We start from the raw sequence: 20,267 nt of genomic DNA on the forward strand, positions 1-20,267 counted from the left end.
GCTTTGTATTTGCTGAGTATATATCTTCTCCATCTGTTTCGTATGGCCTTCAGCTTTCCTGAAATTGTATTCTTGATAGAGACACACCTGATGTAATGTCCAGAAGGCCAGTACTTGGGAGCTAATGCCCAACACTATCTCCAGTCACAATCCAGCCAATACCATAGCTTTATATTCCTGAATTCAGTGTGGACAATATCTAGCCTTCCGGAAAGGGTACTGTTGCAGGCAGGACAGATAGCAGGTGAACGACAAAAGTCACCACTGCCATGCTGATCACAGAAGATGTGAGAGCAGATGGTGACCCATGCATAACCAGAGATTTCAATGCGACACTCTTGATAATTACAAAACAACGTCTTCACACAAAGACATAATAGGATAGTGAGGTCTCCAGATGCTGAAAATAATCCATGAAAGAAATATGCAGTCATCATCCATTGTATATCTAGAATTTACAGCACTGAAGAGGTTCAGACTGAAACAGTAAGACTCAGATCTGGTTTTGGTCTTGAAATTTTACTTCTCTGGTATCAGATAAATCCAGCTTCTATGTAGGTATCAAGTTGAACTACAGGATCTATCGACTACTTAGCATCATCTCTTTATAGTCCCATCAGCCTTTAACTCTTCCTTTATTGAGAATTTCCAAATCCAATCCCGCTTGATTTTCAGGGGGTCTGCAGATGACCTCTAACAGGGCCACTTCTGGCCTGGCACACAGGGTGCTAAAGACCCAGGTCTTCCCTCTTCAGTGGATTTCATCTTCAACCTGCCCTCCTTCTCCCTTTAGGAGAGGGAGGGTTAAAATAATTTTTGACTATGAGTATCATGTGATATTTGGCAACTTACTAGAAGTTCAAAGAACCAAATGGCATACTTAAAACTCTTTTTGTCCCTGTACACTTACATATTAAAAGATGAATTCCTATAGATTTGTATTTATCAATAAAATTGTGTTTCTCAATTTTTATAATGTGTTTACATGTTCATTATTATTATATCATTGAAATAACAAATGGATTTTTAAAATTAATCCATAAGAAAAAATTTGATTCCTGGAGTCTCATGGTCACAATAAATAAGTTAAATTTTAATTTATGCATATGTTTTTAATTGCATAGCAGTATGAAAATAGCATGAATAGTATTGCCTAGGTTGTCTTTCAGGATTTTTATAGTTTTGGGTTTAAAATTTAAGTCTTTAATCCATCTTGAGTTAATTTTTGTAAATTGTGTAAGGAAGGGGTCCAGTTTCAGTCTTCTGCATATGGATAGCCAGTTATCCCAGCACCATTTATTGACTAGGGAGTCCTTTCCCCTTCACAAGAGCAAAGACATGGAATTGACCTAAATGTCCATCAGTGGTAGACTGGATAAAGAAAATGTGATATATATACACAGTGGAATACTATGCAGCCATAGAAAAGAACGAGATCATGTCCTTTGCAGAAACATGCTGGAGCTGGAGGCCATCATCCTTAGCAAATTAATGCAGGAACAGAAAACCAAATACCACATGTTCTCACTTATAAGGGGGAGCTAAATGATGAGAACACACAGAGACATAGAAGGGAACAACAGACACTGAGGCCTATGGGATGGTGGAGGGTAGGAGGAAGGAGAGAATCACGAAAAATAACTAATGAGTACTAGGCTTAATACATGGGTGTCAAAATAATCTGTACAACAAACCCCCATGGCACAAGTTTACCTATATAACAAGCCTGCACATGTACCCATGAACTTAAAAGTTAAATTAAAAAAAGAAAATGGCATGAATAAAAGACTTGTGAGCATAAGATTATATTCCATTATACTGAAAGTCTGTGGGGTAAGAGGAATGAAAATATGAGTTCAAAGAAAAAAATGTTTTAAATTTTCCAGCTGTTAAAGAATTGCTTTCCATATACTTCAAGCAGATGCTTGTGGGTATCAAATTAGTATGATATTTCTACCCCAGTGATTACATATATTGTAAAAAGTTATGTAGCAGTTTAAAAAAGTAATATTTACATGTTCACATAGTGCATTGAGATTCATTTATGTTGTGTGTTGTTTGTTCTTCTTTATTGCTGAGTTTTGTCCTTTCTATGGATATACAACAGGTTCATCCTTTCTCTAGTTGATGGAAATTTGGGTTATTTCCAGTTCGGGGCAATTATGAATAAAGCCCATACAAACATTTGCATAGAGATTTTTTTATGAACATAAGTTTTCTTTCCTCTTAAATAAATACCAGGAGGTGGTATTGCCGGGTTATGTGACCAGCGTATGTTTGTAAGAAACTGCCAAACTTTTTTCCAAAGTCACAGTACCATTTTGCATTTTCATTAGTAATGCATGCACTACTCTCGTAAGAGTTCCACTTGCTCCACATACCTGTTAGCATTTGGTATTGTAAATGCTTTTACTTTAGATGTTCTAATAGATGTGCAGTGGTAAGACTGCATGCTATTTGAAGAAATCAAAGTAATTAACCTACATTTGTGGAACTCTAAGAATCTAAGCCACTTCAAATGTTGGTGGGAAGATTTTTCTTATTTTCCAACTTCTCCTAGGACAGCTTTCAAACCCGGGTGGTTCCTTGGTTTCTGAGCCTGCTTGGGTAGGAGTTTCTCCAGAGCCCCATCATTGAACCTACTTTTTAAAAAAGTCTTCATAATTTCCATACTTTATTCTCCTTAAATCGTTAATTTTAAGCTTAATATTATTCCTTTTTTATTTTCCATGTCTGATTCTCTACGCACAATCTTTTCGTTTTCATTAGATTTTATTTGCCTTTCTTTTTCCAACTTGAAATGGATCATTGGTCAATTTCATTCATTTCTCATTTCCTATAATTTACTTTCATTTTTATTTTTAATTTGAGAAATACCTCTTTCTTTCATCACTGCTTTCATTGCACTTTAAGAAATTTATTTCAATTGACCAATAATAATTATTTATATTTATGTGCTACAATGTAATGTTTTGATGTATATAGACATTGCGGAATGGTTATATCAAGGTAATTAACACATCCATCACCTCAGATACTTATCATTTTTTAAGTTAGAACATTTCTGTAGCAACTCTGAAATGTACAATACATTGTTAACTATGGTCATCCTGCTATGCAATAGATCTCAGAGACTTCTTTCCTTTGTCTAACTGAAACTTTATCCCCTTAACCAACATGTTCCCTTTCCCCATAGACTCCACCCTGCACCCTGGCAACGGCCTCTGATAACCACCATCTACTCTCTACTTCTACAAGTTCAACTTTTTAGATTCCACATATAAGTGAGACATGCAATATTTGTCTTTCTCTGCCTGGTTTGTTTCACTTAGCATAATGTTCTTCATCTTCATCCATGTTGTAGCAAATGACAGAATTTCCTTCTTTTTAAAGGCTGAGTAGTAGTTCATTGTGTATATATACCACTTTTTTACCCATTTATCCACTGCTGAACACTTAGGTTGATTCCATATCTTGGCTATTGTGAGTAATGCTGCAATGAACATAGCAGTGCTGATATCTCTTCAACATACTGATGTCATTTCTTTTGGATATATACCCAAATATAGGATTGTTGGATTATGCAGTAATTCTACTTTGGTATTTTTGAGGAAGCTCCACACTATTCTTCATAATGGCTGTACTAATTTGTACTCCCACCAACAGTGTGCAAGAATTCCCTTTTCAGACAGGCATGGTGGCTCACACCTGTAATCCCAGCACTTTGGGAGGCCGAGGCGGGCGGATCTCATCAGGAGATCGAGACCATCCTGGCCAACGCGGTGAAAACCTGTCTGTACTAAAAATACAAAAAATTAGCTGGGCATGGTAGCGAGTGCCTGTAGTCCCAGCTACTCTGGAGGCTGAGGCAGGAGAATGGCGTGAACCCAGGAGGTGGAGCTTGCAGTGAGCCGAGATCGGGCCACTGCACTCCAGCCTGGGCGACAGAGCGAGACTCCGTCTCAAAAAAAAAAAAAAAGAATTCCCTTTTCTCCACATCCTCATCAACACTTGTTATGTTTAATCTTTTTGATAACAGACATTCTAACAGGCATGAGATGATACCTCATTGTGATTTTAATTTGCATTTCTCTGTTGATTAATGATGCTGAACATTTTCTCATAAACCTGTTGGCTATTTGAATGCCTTATTTATTTATTTATTTACTAACTTATTTATTTATTTTCAAGACAGTCATGCTCTGTCACCCAGGCTGGAGTGCAGTGGTGTGATCTTGGCACACTGCAACCTTCGCCTCCCAGGTTCAAGCGATTCTCGTCCCTCAGACTCCCAAGTAGCTGTGACTACAGGCATGTGCCATCATGCCCAGCTAATTTTTGTGCTTTTAGTAGAGACAGGGTTTCACCATGTTGGGCAGGCTGGTCTTGAACTCCTGGCCTCAAGTGATCTTCCTGCCTTGATCTCCCAAACTGTTGGTATTACAGGCATGAGCCACCGCGCCCAGCCTTTGTATGCCTTCTTTTAAGAAATGTCTATTCAAGTCCTTTGTCCATTTTTAAATTGAGTTGTTTTCTTACTATCAAGTAGATGGAGTTCCTTATATATTTTGAGTATTAACCTCTCATCATAGTATGGTTTGCAAATATTTTCTCTCACTCTATGAGTTGTCTCTTGACTCTGTTGATTATTTTCTTTGCTGTGCAAATGCTTTGTAATTTAATGTAATCTCACTTGTCTATTTTTACTTCTGTTTCTTGTGATTTTAGGGTCATATCCAAGAAATCATTGCCCATACCCATGTAATGGAGCTTTCTCCCTATGTTTTCTTCTCAGAGTTTTATAGTTTCAGCCATTGCAGTTAGATCTTTTGTCCATTTTGAGTTGATTTTTTAAAAATATATGCATATTTTGTATTTCAATAGCCTTTGGGGCACAAGTGGTTTTTGGTTACATGAATGGATTGTATAGTGGTGAAGTCTGAGATTTTAGTACACCAGTCCCCAAGTAGTGTACATTGTACCCAACATGTAGTTTGTTTTATCCTTCTCTGCCCTCCTACATTCCTCCCTTCTGAGTCTCCAAAGTCCATCATACCACTCTGTATACCTTTGCATACCCATAGATTAACTCAACTTATAAGCAAAAACATATGGTATTTGGTTTTCCATTCCTGAGTTTCTTCACTTAGAATAATGGCCTCCAGCTCCATTCAAGTTGCTGCAAAAGACATTATTTCATTATTTTTTATGGCTGAATAGTATTCCATGGTGTATATATACCACATTTTCTTTATCCATTGAGTTGATTTTTTTGCATGGTGTGCAATAAGAGTTCAATTTTATTTTTCTACATGTGGATTTCCAGTTTTCCCAAGACCATTTATCAGAGACAGTCTCCATTGTGTGTTCTTGGCACCTTTATCAAAAATCAATTAACCATAAATGTATAGATTTATTTCTGGGCTTTCTATTCTGTTCCATTGGTCAATGTATCTGTTTCTGTGACAGTACCATGCTGTTTTGATTGCTATAACTTTGTAGCATATTTAAAATCAGGTAGTGTGATGCCTCCAGCTCTGTTCTTTTTGCTCAAGATTGCTTGAGATTCTTGGGGTCTTTTGTGACTCCATACAAATTTTAGGATTTTTAAAATTTCTATAAGAAATGCATTTGAAATTTTGGTAGGGATTGTGAAGTTATACACTAACAAGTGGAATAACCTGGAAGAAATTGAGAAATTTCTAGAAGCATATAATCTACCAAAACTGAATCATGAAGAAACAGAGAAACTAAATAGATCAACAAGTAAGGATATTTAATTGGTAATTAAAAGTCTCCCATCAAAGAAAAGTCCAGGATCGGATGGCTTCATGACTTCATTCTACCAAACATTTAAAGAACTAATGCTAATCCTCCTCAAATGCTTCTAAAAAATTGAAGTGGAGGGAATTCTTTCAAACTCATTTTATAAGGCTAGCATTATTCTAATACCAAAGCCATGCAAAGACACTACAAGAAAAGAAAATTACAGGCCAGTATCTATGATGTACATAGAGGCAAAAATTCTCAAAAAAAACAGATCAGCAAATTGTATTGAACAGTACATTGAAAGTATCATTCACAGCCAAGCATGGTGGGTCACACCTATAATCCCAGCAATTTGGGAGGCCAAGGCAGGCAGATCACTTGAGGCTAGGCGTTCAAGACCAGCCTGGCCAACAGGGCAAAACCCTGTCTCTGCTAAAAATACAAAAAAAATTAGCCAGACATGGTGACACATCCCCATAATCCCAGCTACTTGAGAGGCTGAGGCACAAGAATTACTTGAACCTGGGTGGCTGAGGTTGCAGTGAGCCAAGATCGTGCCACTGCACTCTAGCCTGAGTGACAAAGCGAGACTCTGTCTCAAAATAAAAGAAAAAAAAAGTATCATTCACCATGATCAAATGGGATTTATCCCTTGGATGCAAGGATGGTTCAACATATTCAAAGCAATCAACGTGGTATACCATCTTAACAGAATTAGTGATATAAATAATATGATCATCTCAGTAGATGCAGAAAATGTATTTGACAAAATTCAACATTTTTATGATAAAAATTCTCAACAAATTAGGTATAGAAGGAATATACATCAACACAATAAAGGCCAGATATGACAAGCCCACAGCTCTTATACCCAACAGTGAAAAGTTGAAAGTTTTTTCTCTGAGATCAGGAACAAGACAAGAATGCCAATTTTTACCACTTTTAATCAACATAGTACTGAAAGTCCTGGCCAGAGCAATTAGCAAGAAAAATAAATAAAAGTCATCCAAATGGGAAAGAAAGCAATGACATTGCCTCTGTTTACTTATGACATGATCCTATATATAGAACACCCTAAAGACTCCACACCAAAAAACTGTTAGAACTGATAAAGCAATTTATGAAACTTTCAGCATACAAAATCAACATACAAAAATCAGCAGCATTTCTATACACTAACAACAAACTACCTGAAAAAAAAATTAAAACAATCTCATTTACAATAGCATAAAAAATACTTAGGAGTAAACTTAACAAAGGATATGAAAGATCTGTACACTGAAAACTACAAAATATTAGTGAAAGAAATTGGAGAAGAAATAAATAAATGAAAAGATATTTCATGTTCATGTCATATGGATTAGAAGAATTAATATTGTTAAAATGCCCATACTACCCAGAACCTACCTTTTTGCCCAGCTTCCCCAAATAGCAGAGGTTGCAGTTTGCAGAAAACTGAGCAGCATTTTGCAATCGAAAGGTCTACAGATGGCCAGGAGCTGGGGGAACAGTGTGAATTCCCAAGTTACAATATTTAGGAACTACTGGTAAGGGCCCACTATGACTCTATTACATCTCACTACCCTCTAGTTCTCCCCGATTAGGCACTTGCCCAGCCCCAGGCCCTGTTTCCATGGCTGAGAGCTCCTAGCTCACACCCCTCCTCATCCCCATAGCATAGCATGTTCTGTTGCAAGGCTACTCAACCAGATATGTGCCTCTAGCCTCAGTTACTAGGAAGCAGACCTTGAGGAGGACAACTAGCTCCATAAGTCTCTTTAATACACCTTGCCCTAAGTTCAGGCTGAGTAAGTAAGTAAATTAGTAAGCCTCGTCCAAAGATATTATCTTCTAAATGCTGCCTAGTCAGATATCTACATTCTGACACCAGGGAAGGATAGTCTCTAAATATTGAGTACAGAACACTCCGTATATATCTCCATATTGTGTTAAAATATTTTAAATCTTTTACATTTTTTGTCCTTTTGATCTGTCAATGATTGAGAAAGGTGTGTCAAGGGCCCTCAATACAGCCATAGATTTCTCAATTTATGCCTATAATGACATCAATGTTTGCTTTAATATATCCTGATTTGATTGGTTTAGGTAAATACAAATGTATTCCTGGTGAACTGAGTCTTTTACCATTATCTAGCAAGCCATCCTTTATCCTTAAATATAAAACTTCATCTTAGAGTTTTCTTTTATTTTAGACAGTCTCCCTCTGTCTTTCTCCCAGGCTGGAGTGCAGTGGTGCGATCTTGGCTCACTCCAACCTCCCCCTCCTGGGTTCAAATGATTCTTGTGTCTCAGCCTCCCAAGTAGCTGGGATTACAGGCATGTGCCACCATGCCTATAATTTTTGTAATTTTAGTAGAGACAGGGTCTTGCCATGTTGCCTAGGCTGGTCTTGAACTCCTGGCCTCAAGCAATCTGCCTGCCTCAGCCTCCCAAAGTGTTGGGATTACAGGCGTGAGCCAATGTGCCTGGCCTTAGAGTTTTCTCTTGCCTAATATTAATCAAACTATACTTTCTCTTCTTTGTTTGCATTTGCCTAGTCTTTTTTCCATTCTTTTGCGTTCAACCTTTCTACTTATGTTTTAAGTTTATCCTTCAAATAGTGTAAATCTACATTGTAAAAATCCAGTCCAGCAATTATTACCTATTAATTGACATTTATGGGCACTAATGACATATTTGGATTCATTTCTACAATTTTATTATGAGTTATCTACTCTCAGTCCTCATTATTCAGATTCTGTACTTGCAAATTTGCCTACTTGCTGAAATTTATTTATTACCCAAAAATCAACACTCATGATGCTTTTGTGGTCATTCAGGGATACGTGCAGAATGGCAAAAAATTTGAGTCACCCAACATACACATTCCCAGCTGAAGTCAGACAAGACAATGCTCTGCTTGTTTAAGCTCTTCTACTACTATAAACAAGCTTCCTTTTTGCAGTCTATTTAGTGTCACATTTTTCACATTTTTGTGCTTTTTGTTGGTGAGTTTGCTGTTTAAAATGGCCGCCAAGGGTTACTAAAGTGCTGTCAAGTGTCCTAAGAGCAAGAGGCCTGTGATGTGCCTTACAAACAAATTACTTGTGTCAGATAAGCTTGGTTCAGGCATGAGTTACAGGGCTTTCGGCCACAATTCAATGTTAATGAAACAATAATATATATTACATAAGGTGTCTTTTTTTTCTTTTTTTTTTTTGAGATGGAGTCTCAGTCTGTCACCAGGCTAGAGTGCAATACTGCGATCTCGGCTCACTGCAACCTCCACCTTGCGGGTTCAAGTGATTCTCCTGCCTCAGACTCCCGAGTAGCTGGGATTACAGGCACCCACCACCACGTCCTGCTAATTTTTTGTATTTTTAGTAGAGACGAGGTTTCACCGTGTTGGCCAGGATGGTCTCAATCTCCTGACCTAGTGATCCGCCTGCCTCAACCTCCCAAAGTGCTGGGATTACAGGCATGAGCCACCGCGCCTGGCCTATATACATGTTTAAAAAATAAAGACAGGGCCAGCACAGTGGCTCATGCCTGTAATCCCAGCACTTTGGGAGGCTGAGGCAGGCAGATCACCTGTGGTCAGGAGTTCAAGACCAGCCTGGCCAACATGGTGAAACCCTGTCTCTACTAAAAATACAAAAATTAGCCTGGCGTGGTGGTGCATGCCTGTAGTCCCAGCTACTCGGGAGGCTAAGGCAGGAGAATCCCTTGAACCTGGAAGGCAGAGGTTGCAGAGAGCCGAGATGATACCACTATGCTCCAGCCTGGGGGACAGAGAGAGATTCCCTCTCAAAAAAAAAAAAAAAAAAAAAGTATGTAAAGTTTTATTTAATAATTAACCACACATGTTAAAAAATAGAAAGTAGCCAGGCTCCCAGAAGCCTTCTGTGTGCACCTTCTAATTACCATCTCTATCATGTGTCTTCAGACAGAAGCACACATAAAACAAGGTTATGTATTGATCAAATGATGAAAATGTGTGGTCAGAGGCTTGCATTTTCCCTAGGAGCAATGGCTCAGTATTTGCTAATCTGGTGTTCACAGTGACTTTACAGAACATAACTACCCCCAAGTAATGGGAATCAACTGTATTTTTATCACTTTGGGGTACAAAGAACTTTGAGCTCTCCATGGCTTGCCACAACAAAAGACTTCCTAGGCAAATTGTCTACTGCTTTGTTCCAGGTGGGGGTTCTACTCGAGGCTGTGGGACCAAGACTAAAGAAGCAGCCTCTATGTGGATTAGGCCCCTTCTCCTGGCAGAGAGAAAGCACAAAGGAGCTGGCAGAAACTCATAGTGCAAAACTCACAATGCATATGCTACATCTGCTCATATTCCAATAGGAAAAGCACAGCCGACAGCAAACCCAAAGTCAATGAGACAGAAATGTGTCTTCCTTCCACGGGCCGTTATGAAATTGCAAGGCAATGGGCAGGGGTGTCCTCTTAAAGGAAAGATGGAATGAATAGTTGTGAATAATAATATAACCTATCACTATTACTCCTGTTTTAATTTTTTGAAGATGTTTAGATACATATTATATGTTTGTTTGTTTGTTTTAAAATATCAAACTTTACCTTGCTCAGGCTCTGCCCCTCCACACTAGGCCACTCAAAGATGCCCAACTTACCCTACTTGGGCTCCAACAGCCATATCAGGTTGCATTCGAGACCAGCCTGGCCAACATGGTGAAACTCCATCTCTACTAAAAATGTAAAAATTAGCCGGGCGTGGTGGCACACACCTGTAGTCCCAGCTACTCGGGAGGCTAAGGCAGGAGAATCGCTTGATGCATTGATGCCCTCTTCACCCTGCTTAGGCTCTGATTCCTGACACAACACAGACCTGTTCTGTGGAACCCCTCCTCACTATGCTTGGCCCAACTCCCCACAGCCGACCACCCTAACTTCTACGTATCCTCCTCATCTCCTTGGGCTCTGACCCTCCATGTCTGGCTCCTCACCCCCACAGACACCCTCCTCACCCTCTTTCAGTTCGGACAGTCCACATCAGGCCTCCTCCCTATGGAGACAGCTTCCTCACTTTGCTCCAGCTCTGAGGCTCCTCCCTCATCTGCTCCGCTGCCTGGACACTCTGCTTACCCCACTCAGGCTCTCATTCTGTGCCAGTCTGCCCCTCTAGCCCCAGGGGGATGACTTTCTCAACATGGGCAGGCTGGTCTCCATGCTATGCTGCTTCTTGCCTCTTCACTGGGCATTCTCATCTACCCCTGGCTCCAGCACACCATGCCAGCAGCCCTCCTACAGAGACACCCTCCTTGACCTGTTCCAGCTCTGATGCCCACACGGAGCCAGCCATGGCTCCCTTCCCCTTGGGGCAAACGCCTACCTTGCTCTGCCCTATCTAATGGCTTTAGGACTGACTAGTTCAGTTAGTAAAGAAAAGCAGACAAAACAAGGAAGAGCTACTTTTCCTTTTTGTAAAAATATGTATTGTGAAAAAAACCACAAAAATAAAAATATGCATGAAACATTAATGTTCAGTCTAACGAACTATTACGAAGTGACCACTCATTAAACCATCACTGAGATCAAGTAAAAGATTTCCAACACTTTCTGCTCCTTGCTTATTCTTTTCCAATCACAACCCCTTCCTATGCTCTCGAAGGCAGCTAATGGTAGTGACTTTCTTTTTCGTATTTTCAAGATCATATGTATTCCCCTAAATGTTTTTGTTTTTGTCTGCTTCTGTTCTGCATCAATGGAGTCACTTGGAATGTATTCTTTTGTGCCTGGCTTTTTGTGTTCAACATTATATTTATGAATTCCATCCACATTGTTTTGTGTAGCTGTATTTTGTCAATTTTCATTGCTGTGCCATCTATTGTATGACTACACACATCTCTACTGAGTTGTTTATAGTTTGCAGCTGTTAAGAATAAAGCTGCTATGTGTATACCTAGCATGTATGTAATACTTTCTGCACGTGTATCCCAGAACTTAAAGTATAATAAAAAACTAGGATTTTCTAAATAAAAATGTTATTTATATCAACATGTAATAAGTTTATTACATTAAATGAATTAATAAATGTTTTTAAATGTCAAAATTTTTTTAAAAAATTTATTCATGTAAAAAAAAGAATAAAGCTGCTATGAACACTCTGTGTGCATTTGCTGGAGCATGTGGGCAGGTGTTCTTGTAGGTTATACATTCAAGATAGGGAATGATGGGTTACAGGGTATGCTTATCTTCAGCTTCTCAAGCTGATACCAAATTATTTCCCAAGGAGTTTGTACCAATTCACAGCCTTGCCATTGGTAGTTGAGAGTTCCGATTGTTCCATATCTATGCTGTATGTAGAATTGTCAGAATATTTTCGTTTTTACCATCCTGCTACGAGTATGGAAATACATCATGGTGAACTTAATTTAAATTTCTTGACTATTAATGAGGTTGAGCAACTTTTTAGATCTTTATTAACCATGTGGATATCCTCTCTTTGATTTTCTGTTCAAATGTTTTGCTCATTGTTCTCTGGGGTTGTCTGAATTTTTCTTGCTGATTTCTACTGGAGTCATGTCTTTCCTCAGTTATATGTATTATAAACATCTTCCAGGATCAAGGGTAATCTTCTAAAACCCTTATTGGCTTGTCTTTTACCTTTTGAATGAACGTTTTTATCACGTGCCCTTCCTACCCCAAAGACAGAATCAGGAATCCTTTTTCTATGTTCCTTTCTTACAATACAATAACTCACTACAATACAATACAGTAACTCCAATATCTGAAGTCTTTGTGGACCTCTGCTGTTGGTTGTTTTTCTTGATTTTTTTGTCTTGTTTTCTTAAGATCTGTGTGATTTTTTTATTGTGAGAGTATATATTTAACGGAAGTTTATGTATGTAACGATACTTTGTGGAATTTCTTGGATTCCTGTGTTTAAAGGAGCATTCTTCCGAATCAATTTGTCCTCAATTTTTCCCTAACAACTCACGCTATTTTGAATTAAATTCATAGCTTTAGATTTCTCAGACTATGCACATGTGCAGGTTTTCCTACTCTGCTCTCATGAAAGGAAACAAGGTTGCAGTTACAAATTCTCAGAATAGTCTTTTTTTTTTTTTTTTTTTTTTTTTTTTTTTGAGATGGAGTCTTGCTCTGTTCCCCAGGCTGGAGTGCAGTGGCGCTATCTCAGCTCACTGCAACCTCCTTCTCCTGGGTTCAAGTGATTCTCCTGCCTCAGCCTCCTCAATAGCTGGGATTACAGACACGCACCACCACACTTGGCTAATTTTTTTGTATTTTTAGTAGAGATGGGGTTTCACCATGTTGGTCAGGCCGGTCTCGAACTCCTGGCCTCATGATCCATCCACCTCTGCCTCCCAAAGTGCTGGGATTACAGGCGTGAACCACCGCACCCAGCCCAGAGTAGTCTTTTTTCCTGTTTTGTTCAGAGCCAAAGCCAAGACAGGTAAGTTCCTTTACCACAGTCGTGCATGTGTGTGTTTCTGTTTCATCCATTTATTAAGGTGTCACCATTTGGGGGTCCTTGTGAGTGAGATTTCTGATCTGACTTTTCACATTGCATAGGGCTTAGCTCTTTTTTCTTGCCCTTGCCAGGGGCCCACTAAAATTCAAACTGCAGATTACCAGGCATTGGCAGATACCCCCAGGGAAGCCTCTAACTAAAGCACTTCCTTATCTCTCTGGAGTCAGACCTTCATATCATTTTTGGCTTTTAAGAATTCCTCTTTCTTGCCAACTGACTCATTTTTTTAAAGAGTCATGCATTTTAAGTATTTTAGACAATATTTTGGGGTGTGTTTTACTGGGAATAGTTTCTAAGAGTCCTAGTTATGAATTTTTAATTATAAAATTACACACATCGAATACCCAATAAGTGAAACAGTACAAAGAACATACAAAGAAAAGCTAATAATTTCTAAGCCACATCTCTCCATTTCTAACTCCCTCAATATTAATAGCCTTGGTTGATAATTAATCAATTTTAATAGGCTGTTTTGTACTCTTACCATCTTTCTCTGTGTCCAAATATATACAGTCATGTATGTATATGGGTTCTGATACTTGGAAAACATAAAATGAAATTATGATGTATACATTCACTACTACTGTACTTGCTTCTTTTCACTTAACTCTACCTCATGTATGTCCATCCATATAAAAATGTAGATTGACAATTGTCTTAAATAGATGCCCACACTCTGTTCAACATCTCTACTCTTAAATTTCTGCTAGTCTTATGGAAATTGCAGAGTTGCTTAATTTGCATATCCCTAACTACTACTGATATTAATCTTCTTTGCTTTTTAAAGTTTTTTAGTTAAAAAATTTATAATTGACAAATAAAAATTTTATATATATTAGTATGATATTTTCATATACACATACTCATATTGTGAAATGATTAAATCAAGCTAATTAACATCTCCATCACCTCACATACCTATCTTTTTTTTGTGACAAAAACAGTTAAAACCTACTCTCAGCAATCTTCAAGTGCTTTTAATTATTGGCCATTTGAATTTTATCTTTCGTGAATTTCTTGTGCAAATCTTTTTCTATTGAGATGTTTGTCATTTTCTCATCAATTTGTTTATTAGAAAAAATAACTTTTGGCTAGTCATATGTATTGCAAATATTTCCCTTAGCCTGTAGTTTGATTTTTATTTATTATGTGTTTTGTTCTATAAAAATTTAAAGAGTTATGCAATCAATAATGCCTATTAATTTTTCTGTATGTCTTTTACGTTTCTTGCTTAAGAAGTTCTCTCCAATGCTAAGATTATGAGATTATTCTCCTAATTTCTCTCCTAAGTTATTTATTTAAAAAAATCTAACACATAGGACAGAGATTTCTACTCTTCTGGGAAAATGAACTAGATGGACTTTTCTCTATTCCTCTGATGAAATTCAGCTAAAAATCCTGGACATTAAATACACAAGAAGACTCTGAAAGGTAATAAGGGCAAGGCAGACGAGCCAGAAACCTTAGGACCTGAAGAACAGCACGGTAGCGGGATTACTGAGTTTTCTTTTTGCCTCACATATTCAAGACTGGGTGCTAGAGAAGCTGGAAACCCAGAAACACAGAAACAGAGACAATAAAAGCCTCAAAAACAAAACAAAACACAACACAACAAAAAACCAGCCTGCTCACTCTTGCCAAAGGACCGGGAAAGAGGCAGCCTAATAAGACAGAAAACATTCAACAATAACAGCTAGTATAGCCAAACACATAGTTCCACCCCCATCAGAGCTGAGAGAGGAGGCTCAACTTCTGCCTTTACCAAGCTGGAAGGAGGAGCCCCAGTCTCCCTGCAAAGAGCCCAGACTTTGGTCACCACCAGACAGTAATGATGCTGCCTTCCCCCAATGCGTGTGCTGTCAGTGGAGGCCGTGTGGGGAGCAGAAGGATACTTCTAGCCCTCTCTGCTAGAGAGGTATCAGTGGAACTTATTGAGGAGCTAGACGTCCCACCCCAGCCCAGAAGAAATGAGAGGAAACTACTCCCCTTAACTCAGTTGTCAACAAAGACTGAATGGGCAACCTGATTTCTACCCCCATCTGGCAGTAAGGAGGTGGTGCTCCACTCTTCCCTGCTGGCAGGGTGACAGAAGAAATCAAGGTTTAAATGAGATCTAGAATCTCATAACATAAAACCCAAAGTTTCCAGCTTTCAATAAAAAATTATTTGTTATATCAAAAACCAGAACGATCTCAAACAAAATGACAGAAGATTATTAATAGCTGCCAACACTGGGATGACAAAGATGTTATAATTATATGATAAAAATTGTTAAGAGGTCATCATAAATAAGCTTGAAGGAGCAATTATAAACAAACATAAAGATGTTAAAACAGAACATCTCAGCAAAGAAATAGAAGATATAAAGAAGAAACAAATGGACATTTTAGAAAATTTTAAAAGAGTATAACTGAAATACAAACTCAATGGATGAGCTTAACAGCCAAATAGAGAGTATAGAGGAATAATCTGAGAATTTGAAGATAGAACTTTCACTCTCATCCATGTAAAGAGACCACCAAACAGGCTTTGTGTGAGCAATAAAGCTTTTTAATCACCTGGGTGCAGGCGGGCTGAGTCCGAAAAGAGAGTCAGCGAAGGGAAATAGGGGTGGGGCTGTTTTATAAGATTTGGGTAGGTAAAGGAAAACTACAGTCAAAGGGGGTTGTTCTCTGGTGGGCAGGAGTGGGGGTCACAAGGTGCTCAGTGGGGGAGCTTTTGAGCCAGGATGAGCCAGGAGAAGGAATTTCACAAGATAATGTCATCAGTTAAGGCAGGAACAGGCCATTTTCACTTCTTTTGTGGCGGAATGTCATCAGTTAAGGCAGGAACCAGCCATCTGGATGTGTATGTGCAGGTCACAAGGGATATGATGGCTTAGCTTGGGCTCAGAGGCCTGACATTCCTGTCTTCTTATGTTAATAAGAAAAATAAAACAAAATAGTGGTAAAGTGTTGGGATGGTGAAAATTTTGGGGGGTGGTATGGAGAGATAATGGGCGATGTTTCTCAGGGCTGCTTCGAGCGGCATTAGGGGTGGCGTGGGAGCCTAGAGTAGGAGAGATTAAGCTAAAGAAAGATTTTGTGGTAAGGGGTGATATTGTGGGATTGTTAGAAGAAACATTTAGAATTATTGGTGATGGCCTGGATACGGTTTTGTATGAATTGAAAAACTAAATGGAATAAGAGGAGAAAAACAGGTGTTAAAGGTCTAAGAATTGGGAGGACCCAGGCCATCTAATCAGAGAGTGCCTAAGGAGATTCAGCATAGTCCTGCCAGCAAAGATTATTTATTTACTTTAAGAGATAAGAGTGGCAGTTTGGAGATAGCACTAGGAGATATCAGCTGTGATGGCTTGGAGAAACAGTGTAAACCAGCAGTGTAAACGTATTGTCTAGTCCTTTTTAAGTTAGTGGCTGAGCTTGGTGAGGTGTGTTTTTACAAGACCTTTAGTCCGTTCTACTTTTCCTAAAGACTGAGGACTGTAAGGGATATAAAGGTTTCACTGAATACCAAGAGCCTGAAAAACTGCTTGGCTGATTTGACTAATAAAGGCTGGTCTGTTATCAGACTGTATAGAGGTGGGAAGGCTAAACCAAGGAATTACGTCTGACAGAAGGGAAGAAATGGCGGCGGTGGACTTCTCAGACCCTGTAGGAAAGGCCTCTAATTATCTAGTGAAAATGTCTACTTAGACTAAGAGGTATTTTAGTTTTCTGACTCAGGGCATGTTGAGTAAAGCCAATTTGTCAGTCCTGGGCAGGGGCAAATCTCCAAGCTTGATGTGTAGGGAAGGGAAGGGGCCTGAATAATCCCTGAAGAGTAGTAGAATAGCAGATGGAACACTGAGAAGTGATTTCCTTGAGGATAGATTTCCACGATGGAAAGGAAATGAGAGGTTCTAAGAGGCGGGCTAGTGGCTTGTACTATAGCATAGCCTGACTTTGCTGGGGTGTGGCGATTAGGCCTGGTGGAACTACCATCAATAAACCAAGTGTGATCAGGGTGAGGAACAGGAAAGAAGGAAATATGGGGAAATGGGGTGAATGTCAGGTGGATCAGAGAGATACAGTCATGGGGGTCAGGTGTGGTATCAGGAATAATGTGGGAGGCCAGATTGAAGTCTGGGCCAGGAACAATGGTAATTGTGGGAGACTTAACAAAGAGTGAGTACAGCTGAAGGAGCCAGGGAGCAGAAAGTATATGTGTCAGGTGTGAGGAAGAAAATAGATTCTGGAAGTTATGAGAAGTGTAGAGAGTGAGTTGAGCATAGTTTGTGATTTTAAGGGCCTCTAAAAGTATTAGGGCGGCAGCAGCCGCTGAACGGAGACATGATGGCCAGCCTAAAACAGTAAGGTCAAGTTGTTTGGACAAAAAGCTACAGGGTGCGGTCCTGGTTCTTGTGTAAGAATTCTGACTGCACAGCCCTGCACTTCGGCTTTAGGTAATGAAAAGGGTTGGGATGAGTCAGGGACAGCCAGGGTGTGGGCAGTCTCTAAAGCTGTCTTCAAGGAATGCAAAGAGGAGTGGGGAAAGGATTTAGGATCTATGGGATCAGCTAGTTTTCTTTTGTGAGTTTATATAATGGTTTTGTTAGGGTGGCAAAAACAGGTATCTAAAGCTGAAAGTATCTAACCATGCCTAGGAAGGAAAGGAGTTGTTTTGTAGGTGTTGGGGTTTAAGAGATCAGCTGAACATGATCAGCAGGGAGAGCACTTGTGTTTTTGTGAGAATTATGCTGGGATAGGTAACAGATGAGGAAGAAATTTGGGCTTGACTGAAGTAATGGGGGTATCTGTGAAGCCTTGCGGCAGTACAGCCCAGGTAATTTGCTGAGCCTGATGGGTGTCAGGGTCAGTCCAAGTGAAAGCGAAGAGAGGCTGGGATGAAGGGTGCAAAGGAACAGTAAAGAAAGCATGTTTGAGATCCAGAACAGAATAACGGGTTGTGGAGGGAGGTATTGAGGATAGGAAAGTATATGGGTTTGGCACCACGGGGAGGATAGGCAAAACAATTTGTTTGATAAGGCGCAGATCCTGAACTAATCTGTAAGACTTGTCCAGTTTTTGGACAGGTAAAATGGGGGAATTGTAAAGAGAGTTTATAGGTTTTAGAAGCCTATGCTGTAGCAGGCGAGTGATAACAGGCTTTAATCCTTTTAAAGCATGGTGTGGGATGGGATATTGGCATTGAGTGGGGTAAGGGTGATTAGGTTTTAATGGGATGGCAACGGGCATGTGATCGGTTGCCAGGGAAGGAGTAGAGATGTCCTATACTTGTGGGTTAAGGTAGGGGGATACAAGAGGAAGATGCAAAGGAGACTTTGGGTTGGGGAGAAGGGTGGCAATGAGATGCGGCTGTAGTCCAGGAATAGTCAGGGAAGCAGATAATTTGGTTAAAATATCTCGGCCTAATAAGGGAACTGGGCAGGTGGGGATAACTAAAAAAGAGTGCTTAAAAAATATTGTCTAAGTTGGCACCAGAGTTGGGGAGTTTTAAGAGGTTTAGAAGCCTAGCTGTCAATACCCACAACAGTTATGGAGACAAGGGAAACAGACCCTTGAAAAGAAGGTGATGTGGAGTGGGTAGCCTCCATATTGATTAAGAAGGGGATGGACTTACCTTCCACTGTGAGAGTTACCTAAAGCTCGGCATCCATGATGGTCTACGGGGATTCCAAGGCGATCCGGCAGTGTCAGTCTTCAGTCGCTAAACCGAGAAGATCTGGGAAGGAGTCAGAGAGCCTTGGGCCAGAGTTCCAGGGGCTCTGGGAGTGGCTGCCAGGTGAGTTGAACAGTCTGATTTTCAGTGGGGTCCCGCACAGATGGGACATACCTTAGGAGGAATCCTGGGCTACGGGCATTCCTTGGCCTGGTGGCCAGATTTCTGGCACTTGTAGCAAGCTCCTGGGGGAGGCAGGCCTGGAGGAATGCCTGGCCACTTTGGTTTAGGTGTTTGGAAGTTCTTGTGTGCTGGAGATTTGGCTGGGGTTTGTCTCACAGTGGAGGCAAGGAATTGCAACTCAGAAATATGTTGTTACTTGGCTGCCTCTACTCTATTATTGTACACCTTGAAGGTGAGGTTAATTAAGTCCTGCTGTGGGGTTTGAGGGCTGGAATTTAATTTTTGGAGTTTTATTTAATGTCGGGAACAGATTCAGTAATAAAATGTATATTGAGAATAAGACAGCCTTTTGACCTTTTAGGGTCTAGGCTGTAAAGCATCTCAGGGTTGCTGCCAAATGAGCCATGAACTGGGCTGGATTTTTTATTTGATGAAAAAGAGCCTAAATGCTATCTGATGTGGGATAAAGAAAAAGGAGCATTAACCTTGACTATGCCTTTAGCTCCAGCCACCTTTTTAAGAGTAAATTGCTGGGCAGGAGATCATGTAGGGTTCTTCCAAGATCACCAAGGTATCTTCCAACTCTCACTGGTGGTTTTGGGGCTCAATGCAGGAAATCATATTGCTGATTTTCTAGTCCAACTTGCTGCTCTCTAGAAGAGAGAAGGGGTAGGAATTCATTAGCCACACTATCTGGTAAAAACATATCCATTTAAGCATAACTAATCCTCCCAAACCCTGTGGGCAGAGATGTTTTTCTATGGCTCAAGAGATGCCCACACAAGGATTCTCCCAGGATGTTTTAAGTTCAATGAGCAGAGACATAAATGCCAGATCTCCTAGGGTTTGGCTAAATCAAGCAGACCTACAAGAGGAGTGTGGGGGGTCTGGGGATAGGATTAAGAAGCAGAGGCCCCAGATTGGATTGGCTGGGACTGAGGAGGCATAGCGTCCTGCTGTCTGTCTCCCCACAACTTAAGAGTCCATAATTTTTGAGAACTGGATGAAGAGGGAAAGGTGCTTCTTAGATCTTACCCTCTTCAAGAAGCATGCAGACATTTCCGCAGAAGGCATTACTGCATTAATGATGAATTTGAGATTCTGAGTGTAACTTGCAGAAGGT

General features: G+C 39.9%; 1 protein-coding gene and 1 pseudogene across 1 annotated transcript in view; both read right to left on the reverse strand.

Annotated features, from left to right (window-relative positions):
- The window catches only part of LOC103888807 (E3 ubiquitin-protein ligase CCNB1IP1-like), an 864-nt pseudogene extending 430 nt beyond the window's left edge, over positions 1 to 434 (reverse strand).
- The window catches only part of WFDC8 (WAP four-disulfide core domain 8), a 28,090-nt gene extending 17,255 nt beyond the window's left edge, over positions 1 to 10,835 (reverse strand). The window contains exon 1 of the mRNA XM_024238986.2: positions 10,773 to 10,835. Coding sequence (XP_024094754.1) covers positions 10,773 to 10,798 — 26 coding nt within the window. The 5' untranslated portion in view covers positions 10,799 to 10,835. The remainder of the gene's footprint in view (positions 1 to 10,772) is intronic.
- Positions 10,836 to 20,267: the final 9,432 nt, after the last annotated feature.

The sequence above is a fragment of the Pongo abelii genome, chromosome 21, assembly GCF_028885655.2.
Source record: "Pongo abelii isolate AG06213 chromosome 21, NHGRI_mPonAbe1-v2.0_pri, whole genome shotgun sequence".
NCBI lineage: Eukaryota > Metazoa > Chordata > Mammalia > Primates > Hominidae > Pongo > Pongo abelii.